This window comes from Bradysia coprophila, unplaced genomic scaffold (genome assembly GCF_014529535.1).
Source record: "Bradysia coprophila strain Holo2 unplaced genomic scaffold, BU_Bcop_v1 contig_137, whole genome shotgun sequence".
In the NCBI taxonomy this organism is placed as follows: domain Eukaryota; kingdom Metazoa; phylum Arthropoda; class Insecta; order Diptera; family Sciaridae; genus Bradysia; species Bradysia coprophila.
Window position 1 is genome coordinate 906,490 of NW_023503408.1, and position 23,115 is coordinate 929,604.

Below are 23,115 nucleotides of genomic sequence, written 5' to 3' on the forward strand. Positions count from 1 at the left end.
CCTGCAAATGGTCGTTTGTGCTGAAACCAGATCTGAAAGCAGCTTGTTCAACAGGTTGGTAGAAGTCGAACTTGTTAGTGTTCCTCTTCGTAATGATTTTCATAAACAACTTGTAGAGTGTTGACAATAGGCTTATGGGTCGGTAATTTTCCAGCTTTGTTATGTCTCCTTTTTTATGCAGCAATGTAATTACCGCATTTTCCCAGGCTTCTGGTACTTCTTCCCATTGGAGACATTGATTAAACAAAGCCGTGATTGCCTTTAATAATGAGTCTCCACCTAGTTTAATGGCTTCCACTGGAACACCATCTTCTCCGGGAGACTTTTTGTTTTTCATCTCGGCTACTGCAGCTTTGACTTCATCAACAGTTATGTCGGGCATATCCTCCGATCCCACGTTTCTTATTATTGGTCTATCTTCGGTTTCTTCCGTTGGGCTCTGTCTTGCTGAAGAAAACAAATTCTCATAAAATTCTGTTGCAATGTTTAATATCGCATTTCGATCCGTTTGAATCGTTCCTGTTTTGTCTCGTAATTTGAAGATTTCTTTTTTGGCGTTTGTCATTTTTCTCCGTAGGACTTTCATATTGCAGTTAGCTTCAATTATGTTTTGAGCCAATTGGACATTATATTTTCTTTCATCTGATCTCCTTGCTTTGTTGATACTTTTAGACAGGTTCCGGTATTCCACCGAATCTCGTCCTCCGTTTTTTACCAACTCTGCTCTGCTTGCGATCAGGTCTAATGTTTCTCTGCTGAGTTTTGATTCTTTCCCTTGGACGGATTTGCATTTGGATTTCATGAAACCCATTATTGTATCGACGATTTTGGTATTCAATTCGTCCAATGTTTCACATTGATTGTTGACGTTATCTAATTCGGCAGTCATTTTCGTAGCAAATTCTTCATTTTGTGTGTAAAGCCGTTGTACGTCAATCCTTTCACTTTTCTGAACTAGTTGTGATCTTTGAAATCTGGTATTTAACGTGACTCTTGCACGAACCATTCGGTGATCACTACCGGTTGAAAAATTGTTTAGGACCGTAACGTTCTTAACGGTTGACTTACAGCCAGTTATGATGTAATCGATCTCATTTTTCGTTACACCATCTGCACTAGCCCAAGTCCATTTCCGTTGAGGCTTTCCTGCAAAAAATGAATTCATTGCGTACAAATTGTGTTGCTGTAAGAAGTTGAGTAAAGTATTTCCACGCTCATTTCTTTGGTCGTTGCTAAAACTACCAACAGAAACTTCGGAGTCTTCTTCTCGTTTTCCCAGCTTCGCATTGAAATCACCGATTAGATATTGGTAATGTGAAGGGTTTTCGTCCAGAGCTTTCTCGACATCTTCATAGAATCTTTCTACTTCTTCGTCATCATGGGTGGACGTGGGTGCGTAAACCTGAATTAATTTGACACTGTATCTGTTATTTATCTTCAGGCTTACGTATATCACTCGATCGGATATGCTTTTCGTGTGAATTATGCGATCCGACCACCGCTTGTTTATGAACAATCCGACACCGTGCATCAGCATCTGACTGTCACTTCCTCGGTAGAAGAATGTATGCCCTGATTGTAATTTCAGGCATTCCTCTCCTGGTTTTCTCACTTCGCTCACTCCCACAACATCCCATTTTATCTTTTCTAGCTCTTCTTCCATTTCTTGCATTTTTTGTCTTGACGACAATGTTCTGGCATTATATGTGGCAATGTATAATTCGTTGTGGCTTCGTTTGAAGGTTTTTAGCATTAAAACACCACGCTTGCTACTGCGGGTTGGTGAGTATGAAAGCTTTACTTTGCTCGCCCCCGGTAATCCCCGAGCTCTGACCCGCGCATTTCTGCACGTACCGGGACCACAGTGCCTATCAAAGTGCACAGTGCCCGACGGGGTAGTGTTACTCTTTTTGAACATTCTTTTCCATAAAGCTTTGCCCATTCTTTTGAACCTATCTGAGCAAAAGGTTATTCGTCCTTTAAAAGCTTAACCTAGTAGCTAATAAGAATTCTGGGATCGTTCTATCCTTTGGCTTCCTGATCGTGTTGTTTCACCTCAACGTTGGTCCCTTAACCCCAATTCTTTCGGCTTCCAGCTCACGATTCATTCAACCTTAAGATTGATCTATCTAATCCTATCTTATCTACTGCTACGTCCTCGTTAAACTTCATTCCCTCCACTCTTTTTCAAACTGGCTTGGGACAGTCTTTGGCGGTGTTGCAAAAAGCTCACATTTAATTAAGTGCGAAGTGTGTTGTAGAGGGTGAGGATGAATTGATGATAGTTTTCCACCATGTGCGAGAGGTTTTACGTAAAATTTTATTATTAAAGGCTAAAGTTTACGTCGTATCGAGGAGAAACTCAATCAGTGCAAATTGTTGGCAAGCTGATGAGCTGCAAAGAGTAAGAATAATACGATTGATGATTGAGGCGCATTATAAAGTTAGGTTATCTACAGTTACAGCTACACACACAAGATACGCACTTTGCTAGTTAAGTTTGAATTGCCGAAGGGAATACTAAAATGTAAGCAAGCTTGTTATATTCAGCTATCATGAGCCTTTTGTTTACTCATTATTGTTATTTACACAGAAATTTGAAGTGTCGCTTTACACCACGGAAGATTGGACCAATAAAGCAAAAATTGAATCTCGTGTGTGTGTTTCATACTGTCGAATTTACAATCCCTGAGGTCTCCGTTGAGTGACACAGGTTGCTTACATAGTCGGTATATTTGGTGTTTGCAGATGCCACGAACTATCGACTATTCTTACAATTGACAATGCCATTTGACATCAACCGGTCAGTTACGTTGAGGTAAATGCCACTAAATCGCTCGAGGCCCAAGCCGAATGGTTTTGCTATAGCTGAACCATTGGTTTGTGTCGTGAAGCAGTACGAGAATCTGCGGCCTCGTACAATCAAATCGATTTTTCTTTAATTACCAAAATAGGAAATGCAGTGTACAAGTGATCGGTAAAACTAAATTTTACAAAATGCCACGTCGTATCGCAGAATTTTTGAATTTGAGGGAACCTGATCGATACACAGGTAACTTCTTAACAAAATTTTCGCACAATCTTGGAATGGGACGCATACGTGTTACAGGAGTATTAGGGTTACGGGCGTATTAGGGCTAAGGACGTATTATGGTAACGGACGAAATAGATTTACGAGTCGTACGGGGCTCAGTCGAAGCAAATGCTCCGACTGTTCTGACGACTTGTTTATAAAATGTCCGACACTTTTTTGAATAAAAATATGCCACAGCCGAAGTGAACACAGCAAACATTTATTCTACACACAGTCACAGCTATGTCGAAATATTTTCTGTGTTTTTGTCGCGACAAAACAAAAAAAAAGTTTTTGCATTGAGTAAAAAGTGTTCTAGGGTTCAAATATGCCTTGGCGACCTAAAGAGACTATGCACAAATGCAATGGAAAGCATCAGACGTGAATTTCTTTGAATTTTTCGTTGAATTTTTGTGACACTGTTTTCGTGAAATTGTCCTGTCATATCCCAACGACGAGCCTTAAATGGAAACAACTTACTCACTTACTCACTTATCGCTCAAAATGCTGGACTATGTATACATTTTTTTTAAAGAGATCTAACCACATCAGTGATGAAAATGTGCCGGATGTCTCTGAATCGTATCAAAAGTCAGCATATTCTTCATACAAATTTCTGCAAATTTCCAAGTTTTGAAATTTAATATCTCGGCCAATCTTTAACCTTATGAGGCGTGTGATAGCTCGTTGAACTCGTATAGACGCCCAGATTACGAATAAAATACTTTGGGGGTAGTAGGAGCAAAGGGGGAAAAGTCAAAAAGTTCGTGTATATATGTTCCTCAGTCCTGCGGAAAAAATTTTTTGTCAAATTTTTCAGTGTGAACGGACTTGCGTCACGGCCCTTCACTAACGTAGGGCCATGATTTCATTCCAATTTCAACAAACCATAACCTAAATTAATATTAAACAACTAAGAATCAGCAATATTTTTGCATACATTAGTCGTAGGCAAAAAATCAAGCGAGGCAGAAGAAGATTACACTACATTATGAAAACTTGCGTCACATTCCCTTTTTGAGGGACTGATATAATTTTTCAAGGATTTTGCAGACCAATGAAAAATGTTCTATTTTCATACGCGAATTAACTGTCACCACTCTTATATTATACGATAGTTCATTTCACAAATGAAGAAGTTACCATACATACTGTGTATATACAAAACGTGACGTAACCATCACATTAAAAATTACGGTTTCGTTGATTATAAAATGGTTTACAATGCCGACATTGCTGCTACCTATTTCGTGTCTGCTCCAATTTACTGTACTAACAATGATATATGTTTAAATGAGATAATGTTTCATATCAGTCGGTGAGTTGCCGATTAGATGATACGGTGCTATCAAATCGTGTATACAAACTGTATAAATTGGTACAAATTAAAATTTTTGTACGAATTATTTACTGTGGCACAGAGCATCTTGGTTTTTATTTATATAGAGCTATTAATAGAGCTGTAGTTGACCTGTAATAAAAAAAATGTTCAGCAAAAATCAGTTCATCGCTATCATCTTCGTGGTGTTTTCCTCGAATATTTCGAACGGTGCAAATATTCTGTATTTGAATGGTATCTCTTCTCCCAGTCATCATTTTTGGTGAGTTGCATGATATTAATCTGTTATGGTCAGCCGATCACTGGTGTCATTAGCGCAAAATTCCACAGAACTTTGCTCTAATTTTCATACAAAATTGTAGAGCAATTTCAGTTCAGTTGAAATTTCGTACTCTAATGCACTTAGGGTTACCGATAGCCGCATAGTTTTTTTTTGCGATACAACTCCAGTGAAATAATGGCGATCGGCGTAACCTTCTCATATACAACCTTGAAAATTACAACAATTTGTACAACTCCAAAAACTCGAAGTTTTAGAAAACTTGGGTCATAAAATCGCGTTTTTCAAAAGCATCGCTTTCAATATAGGAATAGTGCTCTGGTCAATGCATTAGCAGCCCGTGGACACAACGTAACGTTCGTAACGGCAGATACCGAAAAAAATCCACAGAAAAACGTTCACTATTTGGTTATGAGTGAACTGTACAACGAAGCATATGATGATGTTGTGCAAGGCTTTTTCAATTTTGTAGAAATTGCAACGCCGATTACGGAACCCAATTTTTTTACCGAGTACAGCTTGACCATGTGTCGCGGTAAGTATTCGATTTTGTCTTCTTCTTAGACGTTTTTATCGTCCCGACTTCTCAATTCAATCTTTATGAGCGTGAATGGCACCGTTTATTCACCGTTTTCGAAATAACAATGAAAACATTCTCTCTTTTCCATTGTTATAGCGCAAACGGTGAGTATTTCATATTTTCTCTGAGGCGAACACAGCGTTTTTAATGCGATTGCAACGTTTTTAATGCGATTGCAGCGTTTTCATGCGTTCACAGCGTTTTTCATGCGTTCACAGCCTGAATAACAGTTTTCTCCACGAAATTAAAAAATCGGTTCGATAACAAAGTGACAATTTAGGTAAGAAAATTTCCATTTGAAAAGAGAGAGAGAGAGAGAGTTTAAAATTTCTAGCCTGAATTGTCATCAGACAAAATGTCAACAAAGTGCTATTTTGTCATTGCGTATTCTGAGTGGAAAAATATATATTGCACACTTGTCACGAAGAAGTCGACGCTTGCCGAGACTGATAGTGACAAGTGTGTACTCTATTTTATTACATAAGCGAAAACGAGACAACAACATTGACCAGAAGTGTAATGTTTGAAGTAAACTTCTGGTTAAGTAATTTTGACATCCGAATATCGCACATATGTGATAATATATATTACACACTTGTCACGAAGAAGTCGAGGCTTGCCGAGACCGATAGTGACAAGCGTGTACTCTGTTTTATCACATAAGCGAAAACGAGACAACAATATATAACTGAAGTGTAATTTTTGAATTAAACTTCTAGTTAAGTAATTTTGACATCCGAACACCGCGCGTATGTGATAAATATTATTATTCACACTGCTTGTATAAGAATTCATTCTTCATATATGTGCGGTATGAATTATGAATAGCTTTATTTTATCAACTCGTGCGTGCAGCCAATGACGTTTTGTCTGATGACAGTTCTCTGGAGAAAATGACTATTTTCTCCCCTCGTCAAAAGAAATTTTCTCTTCGGAACTGTTATCTTTGTTTTTGTTTTCAGAAATTGTGTAACAAATTGATGTTTTGTTTCGTGGAGAAAAACGGTTGATTACAGCTCGCACATATGAAAAACTTTGTGTTTGATTCGCCGACCTTTGTTTAACTATCATGTTAACTACCACGGCAGAGTAAAGTAACCCAGGCAATAGCAGTCGATATTGACGAGGGACCTAAATTCATAAGTAGGTCTTTGATTTTGTGCAAAACGCTTACTAATACAAATGCATGAAACGAATACGTAAACGATTAAAACGGGATTTAGGTCCCTCCCTTGAACGTATTTTCCACCTCTGCTCCTGCCTGGTTTACATGACGTTGCATTAAGCTGAAATCGCACTCCGCTTGGGATTTATTCTCAACCACGAGATTGAGTAGTTGCCATCAGTGAGATAGTGACCGTACGATCGTAAGAAAGTCGCAAATATATTTCACGAAATCTCATTTCTATTTCTTCGGTACCGTTGACTTATTGCTCCATGTTTCTTCACTTCTACTCACAAGACCCTAAAACTATCTGCCAAGAGTTATGCACGATGAACCAATACGTCAGCGATATTCGGACATGAATTTGCTAGAATTGGTTCACTCAAACAAACAAAACAGAATGATTAAGGTGTGAAGTACGAATGACTCAACCGCGGTTAACCGTTGGTCTTGTCGACTCTCAACTAACTACAACAACAACACCAATGGTTGACACATTCCAGATGAAAAACAGGTGAAGCGAACTCATGCTTAAATTTCATTGATGTCCCCTATGACTCTCATTTCAAGTGTCTCTGGTCACTGTAACGCCGGTACGTTCGAAGATATTTGCGAGAAATCCTTTCCATTCTTTTCTATTTCTGCCGTTAGCTTTCCTCAAAACGATGAGTTCGCTAACTATTTAATAGTCACTACCCGATCAACGATCCATCTTTCACATTTCCCGAGTTATAAGCAAACAACCAGTCCATCCAAAATTTGACCATTGTTGCTCAAGAGTCCATTGGACGAGTCGCTAATAAGTATTGAAATGAGAAATCTCTTTCCTCAGACATCGTAAAAAGCGCCGCCTTCCGGAGATTACTAGAATATTCGAATGACTTCAAATTTGATTTGATTATAAATGACATGACGCTGGGCGGTTGCTTGCTTGGATTTGCGCATAAATTCCAATATCCACCCATAATATCGGTCACTGCCTTCAGCCATCCGCCATATTTGACTGAATACATCGGTGGCCATCATTACTATGCATACATTCCACACTATGCCCTTCCTTATCACGGCGATCTGAATTTCGTGCAGAAGGCTTACAATTTCTTCATACACATCTTGTCGTATTAGTAAGTATTAGACTAAGGTTCCCTTGTTGAAGGCAACTCGCAAATGTCTCTGTTTTAGCAACTGGAGATACGATTACATTCCGAAGGTTGATAAGATCATGAAAGAAGCATATGGTTCTGATTTACCATCGGCAAGTGAGTTGGAGCAACGTACAGCGCTTGCGTTTGTGAGTACAACACCGGTTTTCGACACAACACAACCGCTGCCCGAAAATGTTATACAAGTGGCTGGTTTACATGTTAAAGATCCAAAGCCGCTGCCAAAGGTAAGTGATACAGCTAAAACCGAGTGATACTGCACTTCTAATGTTTATGGACTAAGTGGACAAGTATATAAAAACTTATGCCCGAGCGTAAGACGGACATAGGGTCGGTCGAAACAACTCGCTAATGGTGAAACATTCTGAACTCAAAAATTCTAACGAATCTTGAAATTTCATCAGAAGCAATGAAAGTCCTTCTCGCCTTAGGAAGATTGTGGACATTGGAATTTTAGAAACCATCTTACCACCATCTCGATAATCTCGAAAGTTCAGAATCCTACAGTTCTCGCCCTGGGAGAGGTAACGAACGCAGTGACAGAAGATCATTCTGCGACGTTCTTCTTTACTTGAACTCAGGAATGCTCTCTGAACCCTCGTGAAAATGATAGTCTCAAAAGTTCGAGATGCGTACTCTCGTGGTCTCAAAATATATGTGACTTGAGACCGTGAGACTACGTATTTCGAACTTTTAAGAATTTTATTTTTAACAGGGAAAGATCTCAATTCAAACTTTTGTACTGTTTTTGCTTATGTGTTATATTGTTTATCGTTTAGTTATCCAATTGATTGAAAGTTGTTTTGCTTGGAATCGATAAATGAAAACTCCGAGAATTGATCTGGGCACTGTGTAATTTATTACCAAGCTTTCGACTGTATAACAGTCATTTTCAAGGTTGAAAATATCACACAATGCGACAATTACTTAGAAGCAATGTTGTGAAATTTCGTTTTTCGTAAACTTACTTTACTACTAAATTACTGACAAAACTGTTTTCGGTTAAATTTGTTACAATAACATTGCACTGATCGGTTTTACGTTTTATTTTTGTTGTCGTTGTGGCATTTCACCTGTCACTAAACATCTGTTCCATATTCACCACGGTCGCAAGGTTTCTTGTTGGGCTTACACGTTGACGTTTCCCGCTATAGACTGGATCAGAGCGAGAAAACCGAAGACTAGTTATTATAACTTGCCTTGGGGTACTTGTCAAAGTATTTGCTTCTCTTTCAACGTGGTACGTTGAGAGCGAGAGGATAGAAGACCAGTTTATTTTAACTTGCCTTGGGGTACTTGTCAAAATGTCTTCTTCTCTTTCATCATAACACTCTATTACGGATGAGATTATAGAAGACCGGTGATACGTGGATGGCATCTTTTCTAAAGTTCACTGCTGAGTTGCCTTTCCGGATAATTTGGTTTGCTTTGTGAATGTTGATCGTTCTTTTTGATCGGACCTTTTTCAGAATTTCTTTGTTGTCAATGTCGAATTGGTGGCCTTTTGCATATGCATGGTGAACCAATGCTGTCTTCATATTGTTCTTTCGCATGTTCTTGAGGTCCGTTTTGTGTTCTTTTGTCCGGTCGTTTAACCGGTGGCACGTACAACCCACATAACCACCTGGACAGTTTTTGCAGGGTATGTTGTAGACTACCTTCGAGCATTGTCCTGGCGTCAATTTTTGTTTCATGTTCGAGAAAATTGACACTTTGTTGAACGGCCTTGGTGCTATTTTTAGTTCCGGTGTGTACTTTTGAACTTGTTTAGTGTGAACTTCGGTCAGTCCTTTGACGTAGGTCATACCAGCGAACTGACGTTTTGTTTGTGGGCAGAGTGCTCGGTGTTATCGTAGTGTCAATGACGGTCGCGCTGGTTATTGGTGTTGGTGATCCTTCAACCGACGTGTCTCGGTCCGCGTGGGTCAGTTCTCCTTCGGTTCTAGTTTTCAGTGGGTTGCTCGAACTATGACCAGGTTGTTTCTTCGACATTGTTTGGCAAATTTGGTGTATCAGCCGTTCAGACAGTTCGGTTGGAACGTTGTTTTTATCCAAAATCTTTTTTATGGTCGACTTGTTGTCTTGATGGAACGTCGCATGGCTGAGAGTGAAGCCTCGCCTTATGAATGCTTTAGCTGTGTTCAAGACCGTGTTCGTTGGATGTTTGGAATAATAGTTCAGCAGACGATTGGGTTGTGGAACCATTTTGTTTTTAAGGACTGGCCGTCGTTGTAGACTGTTGTGTCCGGGAATTCGATCGATCCATCTTCTTTCATAGTGCCCAGATCAATTCTCGGAGTTTTCATTTATCGATTCCAAGCAAAACAACTTTCAATCAATTGTGTATTGTTTAACGCTTAGAGTAATTATACCTAGAGAGGAAATTACGAACAAAATTACGTAAAAAAAGTGGCCCCTACATCACATACGAATTATTTGATAGTGTGAGTTTTTTCCTACTAATTTGCCCACCAAAATTAGCGCGTAGAATTTCAATGTGCCTACTAAAATGATTGTATTAGTCGAACATTGAATTACATCGAAATTGATCAAAAATCTCTATAGATTATTAACCGATTATTAACATTGGAAAGGCTGTAAATACGCTAATCAGGGTCCATAATTTATAAATTTGTTGAATATACCTGTCGTCACACAAATAATTCGGAAAAACGGTCTCTGCGCACAAAATTATACCGGAAAAATGAACATTTGTTGCCTCTTACATGGTACAATGCACCATATTTTAATTTGAATGATTGAATTGAATTGAATATTTAAATTGTTTAAACAAAATTAAAAATCAAAACGTCGCGACGCGAAAAACAACAACATGGAAAATTGACAACTATCAAAATAGTCAACGCCTATAATGTGAATATTATACAAACTGATGTAGGGGCCACTTTTCGCCGTACGTAATTCCTGTCTAGGTATGATTAGTCTAAGGTTTAACGCCATTTCGACCAGTACCTTCTCTGGAAGAAGTGATGGAGACAAATTTTCCCCTTTACCCTATCTGGGTGGAAGGTGGGAAAAATTTGACGGCCTTTGTCCCTAAAAACTCTGTAATGTTGAAAATCTGAGGACAAACGTTTCCAGAAAAATGATTTCTCCACGTTTCAGAAGGCCTTGCTCAACACATCAAACGTTTTTTTTTCATGTGCGCGTCGTATTTTGCCATTAAGGCAATCACCTCAATAGGCCATGACAAAATTGCGTTTTCTTGATGACTGGTCGAATGACACTTTCTCTCCCGTGGGGATAAAATAGAACTTCGATAGACAAATTACTCATCCAGATCGGACGATCCTTCCGCAACTTAACGTAGTGACAAAAATTCAAAAAATTTCTGAACTTTCCATTTTTGTTCAGACTTAAGACTTATAATTTAGCGCGACTGTCATCATGATAAAGTAAAATTAATTGAATTTGAACAGATTTGTACTTAAAATCGATCTCGGCATAGAATCAATAATTAGGTTTGGTTAATTCTAGTTTCTCGTCTAGTGGCTGTTTTCAACGTTTAATAAAATGATTTCATTGTCCGACGAATCCAAATTACCCAGAACGAGTGATTCGTCTCTCATATATTGCGTCAGATTGTACAAATCGATTTGATGACTCAATTCGAAACGGCCAAAAAATTCCAAATAAATGGCAATTTCATTGCGGGCTCTTCTGTTCGAAAGATCAAAGTTTTCGATAAACCACTGCTCTACCTTCCGTTTCAAATCGATCGGTTCCGAGCTTATCGCAGTATAATGAACAGTCTTCGTTTGCAAATCAACAAACTGTGGAAATGCATTCAAGTCAATAGTTGCCAGTCCATCCTGATATCTCATTATCACATACGGCTATTCATATTCATCTGTTATCGATACTGATTACTGACGACAAAAATAATGACAAGCTCTGGATAATATGGTCAGTTATATAGCAAAATGCTTGTTAAAAAATTGAAGTACAAGAATTGAAATTTGCCAATTAAAAATACTTCGATCGATGGAAGTAATAGACCCGATAATAATACTGGTCATATGCTTGCCGCCGGTAACAGGTTAAATATTGCGAAGTTAAAAACCACGAAAAAACTGACATAAAGTGTTCCATCAAATATGTCCTCCACTTTAACAATCTCTCGAAATTTCGTGCTGCTACCAATCTAATTCGATTATGTATGACATTTTCTCACCACTACCTTAGTCCAGATTGAACTTATAATTGCTCGGTAAAGGGGTGTTAAGGTCTCACAATTTCGCGTCCCAATAAACTGTAACTGGATTTCGTATGTTAAACTGTAACATCACGGTTCACTTGGTGGGGCGGTTCTTCGTTCTTTTATGCCCAAACTCTTTTTTTTAGAGAATTCTCAAGAAAACAAAAATTAATTTTCCGTTTAGGATCTCGAAGAAATCATTGCATCCGGCAAGAAGGGGTCGGTATTTTTCTCACTTGGGTCGAACGTTCCATCGAGTGCAATGAGTCTGGAAAAAAAGAAAATTTTTCTGGATGCTTTCGCACAATTCCCAGACTTCAACTTCCTCTGGAAATATGAAAAGCCAATCGTCGATTTCAAACTACCGGAAAATGTTTTCATTCGGTCATGGCTTCCACAATCGGACATTCTGAATCACACGAAAATTAGAGCATTTATTACACACTCAGGTAATTTTCGCCACTCTCTCCTTATCGCTTTTTGAGGTGTAGCTTTCGTCTGTGATTCGACAGGTTCGCTGAGTACATTCGAATCGATTTGGAGAGGTGTTCCAATGGTTGGCGTTCCCTTTGCATTTGATCAGCATGGGGTAAAGTCCAACACCTTGTTTTTGACTTCAATTCTCTATTTTTTTTTAAATTCTTCTAATTTTTTCAGAATATTTTAAAATCCATTGAGAAAGGTGTTGCCGAGCAGGTCGACTTCGGAACTCTATCAACCGAAATGGTTGTCGACACCCTGCGAAAAGTGCTTGAAAATTCAAAATACTACGTTAATGCGAAGCAACTGGCAACACGGTTAAAGGATCAGAAGGAGAAGCCACTCGAAAGGGCCGTTTGGTGGGCGGAATGGTTAATTCGAAATCCGAACTGCGACTACCTAAAGTCTCCAGTTTTGCGGCTCGGATTCATTGCCGGAAATTCGTACGACATAATTGCTGTCATTTCAATTGCGCTATTCATCATTGCATGGAACATCACCAAGTTTGGTTTGTATCTGCTCAAAGTGCTCGTCGGTTCGTCAAAGCCTAAGACACTGTGGGAAGATATTAGAATAAACTAGTTTCTTGAATCCACAAGAAGGAATAATTTTATTTATGAAAAGCACTTGGTTTTATACGGTAATGTTTACATGCAAAATAAGACAATAGATATCCAAAGTCCAATTGTCAGCTGATAATGACATGCAGTGTTGCTAAACTTTAACTAAACTTAATACGCATGATGAGTGCGTCCGATGTGAGATGTAGTGCTGCCACAGGATTCCCCCTTTTAAAGAAGCGTTGAGGAGAAGAAAAGAAAAAACTTTGTGTTTATCTGTGCTGAATTGAAAAATTTATTGAAAATTTTTCATTTGAAGCAGACAATTTGTAGCGAGAAAGGCTAGAATTTATTTGTTTTCTTCGTTCTCTTCTTCAGAGCTGGATGATGAACTTGATGAACTTTCTTCGTCGTTTTTATCCTCCGGTGCGTTCCAATCGTCTGGTTTTTGTGCTTTGCTCGGTGACTCGGGCCCAGAATCGGATGATGAGAAAGAGGGTCCTCTTTTCGAAGAGCGTTCCAACGGGAAACGGGATTCCACTTTGGATGTGGCTGCATTGACTATTTCCATAGCGGTTGACTTTTCAGGCGCTTTTTGATCCGATGTGCTTGGCGTCGGTTTTGGCGGTGAAAACGTATGTTGAGCCGGAGCTTCCAATGCTGGTGCGATGATCGGTACGGTCGGTTGATGCGGATGTGATGTTGGTGTTACCTGAATTGTTGCCAGGTTACGCATGGACTGCTGCTGTGTCATGTGATCGACAAAATCGCAAGGTGGTAGGCAATTCACTGAGGCTCGACCAAATTGTCGGTGAAACCAGCAAAATCGACCGGGTTGGGCTGACGGTCTTGTCGGGCGCTTGATTGGAATGGCTGCTTGACGAACGGCGACCGATGCTTGCCTAACCGAAACACGTGTTCTCTGCACTGAACGTTGAACGACTGATTGGCGATTTTTTTGCTGACGATTGCCTGGGATGCGACGTTTGACTAGCCGAAAATGATGGATTGGCTGAGAAAGGCTGACCTGGTACAGATGATTGACCGGAACTGCGTTGCGTTTGAGTCGGATTGGTAGACTGAATTGGATTATTGCGCATGCCGCGCAAAAATTGTTGATTTTCCATGGCGATTATACGGATTTCACGGATTGCCAACTCTTGATTCCTTAAAATTTGCTGTAATGCGTTGAGCCACTCCGGGTTTTCGGTAAGTTTCTTATTTGGTGCCATGACTTGGTTGCAAGTGAAAAGCACGATGACTTGTAGGATTTTTTGAATAAAAATTTTGCTGAAGTAGTGTGTAGTGTGTTACTCGTACCACAGACTTTTGTAGAAAGGATGAGATGAGAGAATTTCAGTAGGATGAATGCGATTTGCTGTAAAATTTTATGTTTATAGCAGTTGATGTGTTTAATGATTTTTAGCGAAACGTACTTTCTTTTTAAGTGGTTTTTTCACCGAAACACATTCATTGAAATCAAATGAAGGTTTTAAACGGTCAACTGAAATTACCTTATTAATTTTTCCAATTTTGATTGTGAAAAACTTCTCATTTCGTGAAATTACTTCGAATGGGCCGGTATAGGTCGGCTGGAGCGCTTTTTTAACCCCGTCCGACCGGACAAAAACGTGAGTACATGAAGACATGTCTTTGTGTACAAAAACGTTTTGTTTGTTATGATTAGAAGATGGAATGGGTTTGATTTCAGCCATTGCATCTTTTAATCGTTCGACAAATGTTGAAGCATTTGAGACTAGGCTGGGCTTGATTTTGTCGAAGTAAAAATAAGGAAGACGCAAATTTGTTCCATAGACTAACTCTGCTGGAGATGCGTTTACATTTTGCAGAATTACTGAACGGAGACCGAGTAAAACTGTTGGAAGTGTTTCTGTCCAGCGAATGTTTCCGTGACACTTGATTGAATTTTTAAGTGTGCGGTGCCATCTTTCTAAAATTCCGTTAGCTTGAGGGTGATAAGCAGTAGTGCGGAATTTTTGGACCCCAAGCAGTTTATTTAACTCGGTGAATAAGCTACTTTCGAAATTTCGGCCTTGATCGCTGGTCAACCTCAAGGGCACTCCGAAACGAGCGATCCAATTGAGAAACATGGCCTTTGCTACTGTTTCAGCAGACATGTCTTGAATTGGTATTGCCTCGGGCCAGCGAGTAAATCGATCGATGATAGTGAGACAATACGAAAAACCTTCTGATTCCGGGAGTCTTCCAACGATATCTATATGAATATGTTCGAACCGAGCGTTAGGCGTTTTGATTTGCTCAAAGGCTGCTTGGTTGTGCTTGCTGACTTTGGTTCGTTGGCAAGCTAAACAACTTTTACAAAAGACTTGGATGTCTTTGCTCATTGAAGGCCATACAAAACTTTTGCTAATTAATTTTTGCGTTGCCTTGACCCCTGCATGAGCGAGGTTATGAACTTTTTCAAAAACTTGTTTCCTTAATTCTGACGGAACGTATGGACGAGGTTCTGTGGTTGAAACGTCGCATGCCAAAATGATATCGTGAAATTGAATATCGAGGATTTTTAATTTAGTTTTTTGCTTCCTTAGCTGGATCAGCTCCTCATCTTCTAATTGTTTTAAGGCGATGAGTTTGTAATCAACAGTGCTGGACAGTGAGACTGTGGAAATGCTGTTGATCCTAGACAGAGTGTCAGCAACCACGTTATCTACTCCAGAGATATGTTGAATATCTGTTGAGAACTGACCGATCAAATCGAGGTGTCGAAGTTGACGGGGAGTTGCTTTTTCGTTGGCTTGTTGGAAAGCAAAAACGAGCGGTTTATGATCTGTGTAAATCGTGAATGTACGCGCCTCCAGCAGATTTTGGAAGTGTTTAATTGAAGCGTAGATTGACAACAGCTCCCGGTCATATGTTGAATACTTTCGTTCAGCTGAGGAAAGGCGTTTGGAAAAGAACGCGAGAGGTTTCCAGTGATTATTTTCTAATTGATTTACCACCCCTCCGATAGCAGTGTCGGATGCGTCAACCATGAGACAGAGCTTCGCGTCTGGAGACGGATGGGCGAGCAAGGCTGCGTCGGCTAAAGCCTTTTTACATAGCTCGAATGCGCCGAGGCGCTCAGGGTTCCACTCAATTACCGATTTGTCGTTCTTTTTGTTACCTTTCGTACAATCTAGCAATGGAATTTGCATGTGAGCTGCTTTAGGAATAAAACGACGGTAATAATTGATCATACCGAGGAAACGTTTGAGTTTGTCGATTGTTTCCGGTAGTGGAAAATTAACAATCGAGGAAACTTTTGATTGTAAAGGTTTAGTTCCGTTTACGTCGATTGAATAGCCCAGAAAACGTACCTCCTTTTGACCGAACACACACTTGTCGACATTAATTACGACACCGTAATCATTTAGTCTACCGAACAAGATTCTTAAATGTTCAAGGTGTTCTTGTTCATCTCTTGATGCGACTAAAATATCGTCCAAATACGCAAAGCAAAAGTCGAGTCCTTGAATGATGGAGTTGACAAAACGCTGGAAAGTTTGAGCGGCGTTGCACAACCCGAATGTCATGTAAGGGAACTCAAAAAGTCCGAAAGGAGTGATCAAAGCTGTTTTTTGAATGTCTTCATCAGCCATTGGAATCTGATTGTAAGCTCTTACCAAATCAACTACTCCAAAAATTTTCTTTCCATTCAAAAAATTACTGAAATCGTGGATATGAGAAATTGGATAACGATCGGGTAAGGTTTGAGCGTTAAGACGGCGGTAGTCACCGCATGGACGCCAACCGCCGGATGGCTTGGGCGCTATATGTAATGGAGAAGCCCATGGACTTTTTGAAGGACGGCAAATTCCAAGTTCGAGCATCCTGTCGAATTCGGCTTTGGCTACTTTAAGCTTTTCTGGGTTAAGCCGGCGCGGCTTAGAAAAAATAGGCTGGCAGTTCGTGACGATTTGATGACGAACGTTATGTTTCTTCAATGGGTTTTTAAAAGAAGAAAGATCGAGTAGCGAAGGAAACTCTTGTACTAGTTCATGATAGATTCCTATGTTTGTGAGAGATTTCACTTGGATATCAATGCTAGCCTGTTTGATTTTTCCTTGAATAGGCAAGGTTGTAACGTTATCGATTAGGTTACCATTTTTAACATCGATTAAAAGGTCAAATTTCTTTAATAAATCGGCGCCAATTATTGGTGATTGCACGTCTGCAATGATAAATAACCAAGTTATCGGTCGGCGAAGACCGAGATTGAGCGTTATAGATTTGCTTCCGTAAGTCTTAATCTTAGAGCCGTTTGCTGCGAAGAGATTAAACAGACATGGAGCGTTGAGCCTTTCTTTCGACGTTGGGGGGACCACAGAAATGTCGGCGCCCGTGTCTACCAAAAAATCTCTGTTTGAGTTTTTATCAGTAACAAAAAGTCGATTAATGAGGGGGCCCTGAGTGAGTGTACGAACTGCTGGCTGCCCGATTTCTTTAGACTTTCTGTTAACCCAGCTACAGGGTTGAGAGCAATTATCGGCTTTGGATCCGAAACGTTTGTGATAAAAACAGAGTTTATTTGGTGTAACATTCGACGCTTTGGCCGGCGTCGTCGATCGGTTTCGTGATTTTTGTCCACTACTATTCCAAGTCCTGCGAAAACCCTGTGTGAGAGTTTCGACTTTGTCTTCCAGCTTATGGACAACGTTAACTAAACCGTCGAGAAGGTCGTTTGAGGGACTAGAGACTTCTTGAACACTTACAGAAGAAGACTGAGTAACTTCAAACATTTGATCTGCCAATTGTGCTAGTTCCTCTATAGGTGCTACACTCGTAGCGAGGAATGTATGAATTGTAGTTGGTAATCTTTGCAAAAACAAGGTGCGAAGGAATTCATCACCTACCTTCTTGCATGCGAGAGCTTTCATTTTACGTAAAAGATCCGTGGGTCTCATATCTCCGAGGGTTAATTCTTCGAGGAGAGCCTTCAGTTTTTGTTGATCAGTAGCAGTGAATTGCTTGATAAGGCGGGCTTTGATTGCTTGGTACTGATTTCTCGCAGGTGGAGCGAGTACAATATCACTAACATAATCGAGAATATCCGATTCAATTACACCTACGATGTGATTGAATTTGGTTTGTTCGGTTGTTATGTTTGTTGTAGTAAACTGCGCTTCCAGCTGTATGAACCACAGCTGTGGGTTCTTTTTCCAGAATGGCGGTATTTTTAGCTGGATGCGTTGCACCGAATTGTTAACCGGTGGAATATTTCCATTACCTAAATCAGAGTTACCTCCACTACCAACTGTAGGAACAACCATTGGAGTTTCTCCGATTGATTGATCGTTGTTATCACCATCTGCCATAGTAGATATGCAAGTGTAGTGAAAATAGAGAAAATTTAAGTTGAACTTGAAAGCAACGAATTTTCTGAACAGCAGTTGAAACGTATTGTTTGCACTGCGCAATGATTTTAAAGACGAAAAATGTCGAGGGTCACCAGTTGTGGGAAGATATTAGAATAAACTAGTTTCTTGAATCCACAAGAAGGAATAATTTTATTTATGAAAAGCACTTGGTTTTATACGGTAATGTTTACATGCAAAATAAGACAATAGATATCCAAAGTCCAATTGTCAGCTGATAATGACATGCAGTGTTGCTAAACTTTAACTAAACTTAATACGCATGATGAGTGCGTCCGATGTGAGATGTAGTGCTGCCACAACACGTCAACTCATTGAACAGCAGAAACAGAAAAAGCGCCACTGATGCCAATACGATACGGGACTGAGTGAACTGAACTACTAACTTATCGCTTTTCTAGGCAATTTACGAAGCCAGACTGAAGCGACGCCGACGCTATCCCTTGTTAATCGGTTAAGGTTCGATATGAATAAATGAGAAAAAATGTGTAAGTTTCTTTATTACAACATCGATAACGTTGCATTATATGAAATTAGTAAACACGAGCACAATAGGGGTGTGCGATGGATTAACACAAAAAATCGATTTTGAAAATTTGAAAAAAATTTATTTAAAACTTACGACAAATTGTAAAAGCTAAATTTTCAAGTTTTCTGTCTCCCACCTACAATTATTAAAAGATTTCTATGTGCAGAATAAGCACCAACTGAATATCACCAGCTGATCTACCACAACCAACACTTTTTGTATGATAAACAATCAAAACACATTCTTAACAATGTGTTTACTTCAATCATACGTGTTGTGTGTGCGCATAGATGACGGTAACGTAGAAATGCACTTTGTGTGAAACTGTTTGACCGGGACCCACGAGTCAATTTCAGTACAGATTGTTACCGCAACGGATTGAGGGACTAATTCTAAGCTAATTCGTGTTGAAATTGCTTTCCTTGACAACCTGGCCATGACGCTACAGCCAACGAAAGTTGAAAATTCCTTAGACAAATGATATTATAGACTAACAATTATGAACAACATTTTTGGTACATATTTGAATTTAAGGCATGCATTGAACAGATATGTAATCATGTGCACCGCATGTGCTGGCAGTTCTTTCAATACTCCTGGTGCTAATTTCTCTATACGTGAAGCCTTTTTCTTGTTTAGTTTACCTATTTCTGTTGCAATTTCATATGGAGTGAATTTTTTTGAAATTTTTGCCAGGTCGGTATGTTGTTGTTGTGTCTACATTTGATTGTATGTCATTGTGAGGTTGAAAGACTTCTGCCAGGTGTTTTGCAAAGAATTCCGTTTTTTCAGTATCCTTTCGTATCCAAATACCTCTGGAGTCCTTTATTGGGAGGTAAATTAACATTATCATTTATGACAAACATCTTTGTACATAAAACATTAATACGAGCACTGCGGAACTAAATCAATAGATTTGAGTTTGTTGACCTTATTGTTCCACACATAAATAAGTACGTAACAAAACGAATTATTACACTAACCTCGAACGTTTTCGATACCCAAGGTATCATCTACAGGAGTCGAAACCAAACTGTCATCCAAAATTCTAAAAATTCTTCTCGTACAATACCATGTACTCGTCGATAAACAATCCATTCGTATAGTCACAATTGATTATACTCATCACTATTGTCTTAATGTTCACTTGCAAAATTTGAAAAGTCTACTGTCCAGTGGCGGCGGACGAACATTCATTAAATGATCTTCAAACTTCTTCATGTACAAAGATTCCCACGCGTCCAGATACACTTCATTCGATACGACTTTCAACAATTTACCGGATCTTTCTTCATTAAATTTATGAGTTTCATTTTGATCATAATGTAGTGCGATCGCATTTTCTAGGTTTTTCTTCCTTATGTCACATTTATGTTCTTTCCATCTCACAATCACCGCGCGACGGCTCTGACCTACGTACACTTGATCACAACTTTCACATTTCATCCGATAAATGCCGCTTTTCATACATTCTTCAATTTTGTCTTTGTTGTTGCACAACCGATCTTTAATCATGTTTCCACTCGCGAATGCCGGTTCAATGTCAGCTGACCTTAATGCCTGGGTTAACTGATTCGTGATCGGTGGATAATACGTCAATTTCATCCTCCGTTTTTTGTCCGTGGCCTGTTCGAGCGTTGTCAAATTTTTCACATGTATTTTTCGTTTCTGCTTGTCAATTAACCTTTGTATCAGCGTTCGACCATAACCATTTACTCTCGCTATCTCGAAAATTAGATCTTCTTCTTCTTTCAAATCTTCCGGGTTCATTGGAATATTGAGCATTCTGTGTATCATCGAATTGAAAGCGGCCATTTTTTGTTGGAACGTGTGGTAGGAATCGGAAGTGATGAATCTCATTGTGTTGGTGGATTTTCGGTACACTTTGAATTCTAATTTCTTACCATTCCTCTTTACTAGCACATCCAGGAAAGGAATCTTTCCGTCGACTTCCACTTCATGTGTGAATTTCACCGTACCGTAAATCGAATTCAATCTGTTCAGCGTCTCGACAAGGTCCTTCTTCTTGATAACTGCAAATATATCGTCTATGTATCGAAGCCAAATGCGCGGAAACCATCGTTCTGTCGAAATTTTCTTTTCCATGTACCCCAGGAAAATGTCTGAAGCCAAAAATGGCGCCAATGGATTTCCCATTCCGATACCATCAATTTGATCGTAGAAACGACCTTCAAATTGGAAAAACGAATTTCGGGTACACAATTTGAGGAAGTCCATGTAGACTAGTTTGGTCGTCTCATCCACCTTATTTTCGGTTAACCATTGGTCGACTAACTGGATAATATCCTCAATCGGAACACTCGGATATAACGATGCGACATCGAACGACACCAAGATCTCATCATCTTCGATCTCAACTTCTTTCAGTTTGTCGACAAAATCGATCGCATTTTTCACTGATAGGCTAAACGGAGCTTTAAGCTTTTGGAATTGCTTCAACAACCACTTGGCTACTTTCTCATTCGGTGCATTAATGTTGGAAGCAATCGGTCTAACCTTTGGGGAAGGATCACTGTCAGGTTTATGGTCTTTATACAACACATACAGACGCGGAACAACTGGATTGTGTGTTAACATATGATACTTCTTACCGTTACCCAGAAATTTCTTGTGTTTGTTCAGCATTTCGGACGTAATTTTAACGAAACTTTTTAACGGATTCGCTATTTCTTCGTAGGGTCCTTCAGTAATTAACCGATTAGCTCGGGCACTATACTCAGCTTTGTCCATAATGATGATTTTGTTTCCTTTGTCCGCTTTCATGTAAACACAGTTCTTTTGAGACAAAGTCTTCAAAATCTCATGGGCCCGTTTTTGGCAGCCCTTCACTCCCACAGGGCGTCTGTTACAATTCTTCAACACTTTGATGCTGGCTTGAATTCGATAAGAAAACGCATCGCGTTGTTGGTCATAAAGTAAGTGAGAAGAATAGGACACAAAATAAAAAGATCAGAGAATTGCAAGCCAAGTGCGTGAAAGAGAGACAAATGTTCAAACCCATTTTTCTTGATGATTACGTTAAGAATTTGTCGTCGTGTGTATTTACCAAAGAAGAAATGGAGTTTCTTAACAAAGGACTGAACTTTGCGCTCCCACCCGTACGGGATATGCAAAATGAAGTGATCGTTGACATTGTAGCGCATACCGGAAGTGATTATTTTACAAAAGAACAGAAGGATAAAGTGAACGCGAGTGTCATCAAAGTGTTGAAGAATTGTAACAGACGCCCTGTGGGAGTGAAGGGCTGCCAAAAACGGGCCCATGAGATTTTGAAGACTTTGTCTCAAAAGAACTGTGTTTACATGAAAGCGGACAAAGGAAACAAAATCATCTTCTTCTTCTTCTTCTTTTTCAGCCTGTTTCTATCCACTGCTGGATGTAGGCCTCTCCAACTTCTTTCCATTTCGTACGATCCATTGCCATTTGCTGCCAGTTTGTACCTGCAATATTCTTAATTCCGTTTGTCCATCTCTCTGGTGGTCTACCTATAGCTCGTCTTTTATATGGTCGCCAGTTCATGATCTTTTTGGTCCAACGTTCGTCTGTCCTTCTTGCAATATGTCCCGCCCAGCTCCATTTCAGAGATGCTATTCTTTCCATGACATCAACGACCCTGGTTTGTTGTCGAATCCATTGATTCGTCATTCTGTCTCTGAGTGTTATTCCGAGCATACTCCGTTCCATGGCTCTTTGTGTCACTCTCAATTTATCTTCGGATGCTTTTGTTAAAGTTAACGTTTCCGCCCCATAAGTGAGCACTGGAAGGACACAAGTGTCGAAAACTTTGCGTTTCAGACTATTATTCATTTTGCTTTTGAAAATTAGTCTGAGTTTTCCGAACGCTGCCCATGCAAGACCAATCCTACGTCTTATTTCTGCAGTTTGGTTGTCCAGACCTAACTTCAGTTTATGTCCTAGATATACATAGCTGTCGACTCGTTCAATGACAGTGTCACCAATTTTGATTTCTCTATCGTCCCCGATGTTGGTCATGACTTTTGTTTTCGATAAGTTCATCTTGAGGCCAACTTTGCTCGCCTCTTCACTTAACTGTTGTAGCATAAGCTGAGCCTGACCTAGATTCGCTGCTATCGGTACAATGTCATCAGCGAAGCGGAGATTGCTCAGGTACTCTCCATTTATCTTTATTCCCATTTTACTCCAGTTTAACTTCCTAAAAACACTCTGCAGAATCGCCGTGAATAATTTCGGTGAAATGGTGTCACCCTGCCTTACACCTCGGCCAATTCTGAATTTCTCCGTGCTCTTATGAAGTTTTATACATGAAGTAGCATTTTTGTACACATATC

The 23,115-nt window shown here is 39.6% G+C and overlaps 1 protein-coding gene and 1 long non-coding RNA gene across 2 annotated transcripts; one reads left to right on the forward strand and one right to left on the reverse strand.

Moving 5' to 3' along the window:
• Window positions 1-1,560: 1,560 nt before the first annotated feature.
• Window positions 1,561-10,087, reverse strand: LOC119073140. The gene is made up of 3 exons (XR_005087009.1): window positions 9,956-10,087; window positions 3,079-3,081; window positions 1,561-1,572 (listed from the first exon to the last, which is right to left on the reverse strand). It is a non-coding gene; the product is annotated as an uncharacterized LOC119073140 (long non-coding RNA).
• Window positions 4,404-14,492, forward strand: LOC119073138 (UDP-glucosyltransferase 2-like). The gene is made up of 7 exons (XM_037178435.1): window positions 4,404-4,674; window positions 5,001-5,227; window positions 7,270-7,561; window positions 7,620-7,827; window positions 12,004-12,268; window positions 12,332-12,408; window positions 12,477-14,492. The coding sequence occupies exons 1-7, from the start codon at window positions 4,559-4,561 to the stop codon at window positions 12,879-12,881; spliced, it is 1,590 nt and encodes a 529-aa protein (XP_037034330.1). The 5' UTR covers window positions 4,404-4,558; the 3' UTR covers window positions 12,882-14,492.
• Window positions 14,493-23,115: the final 8,623 nt, after the last annotated feature.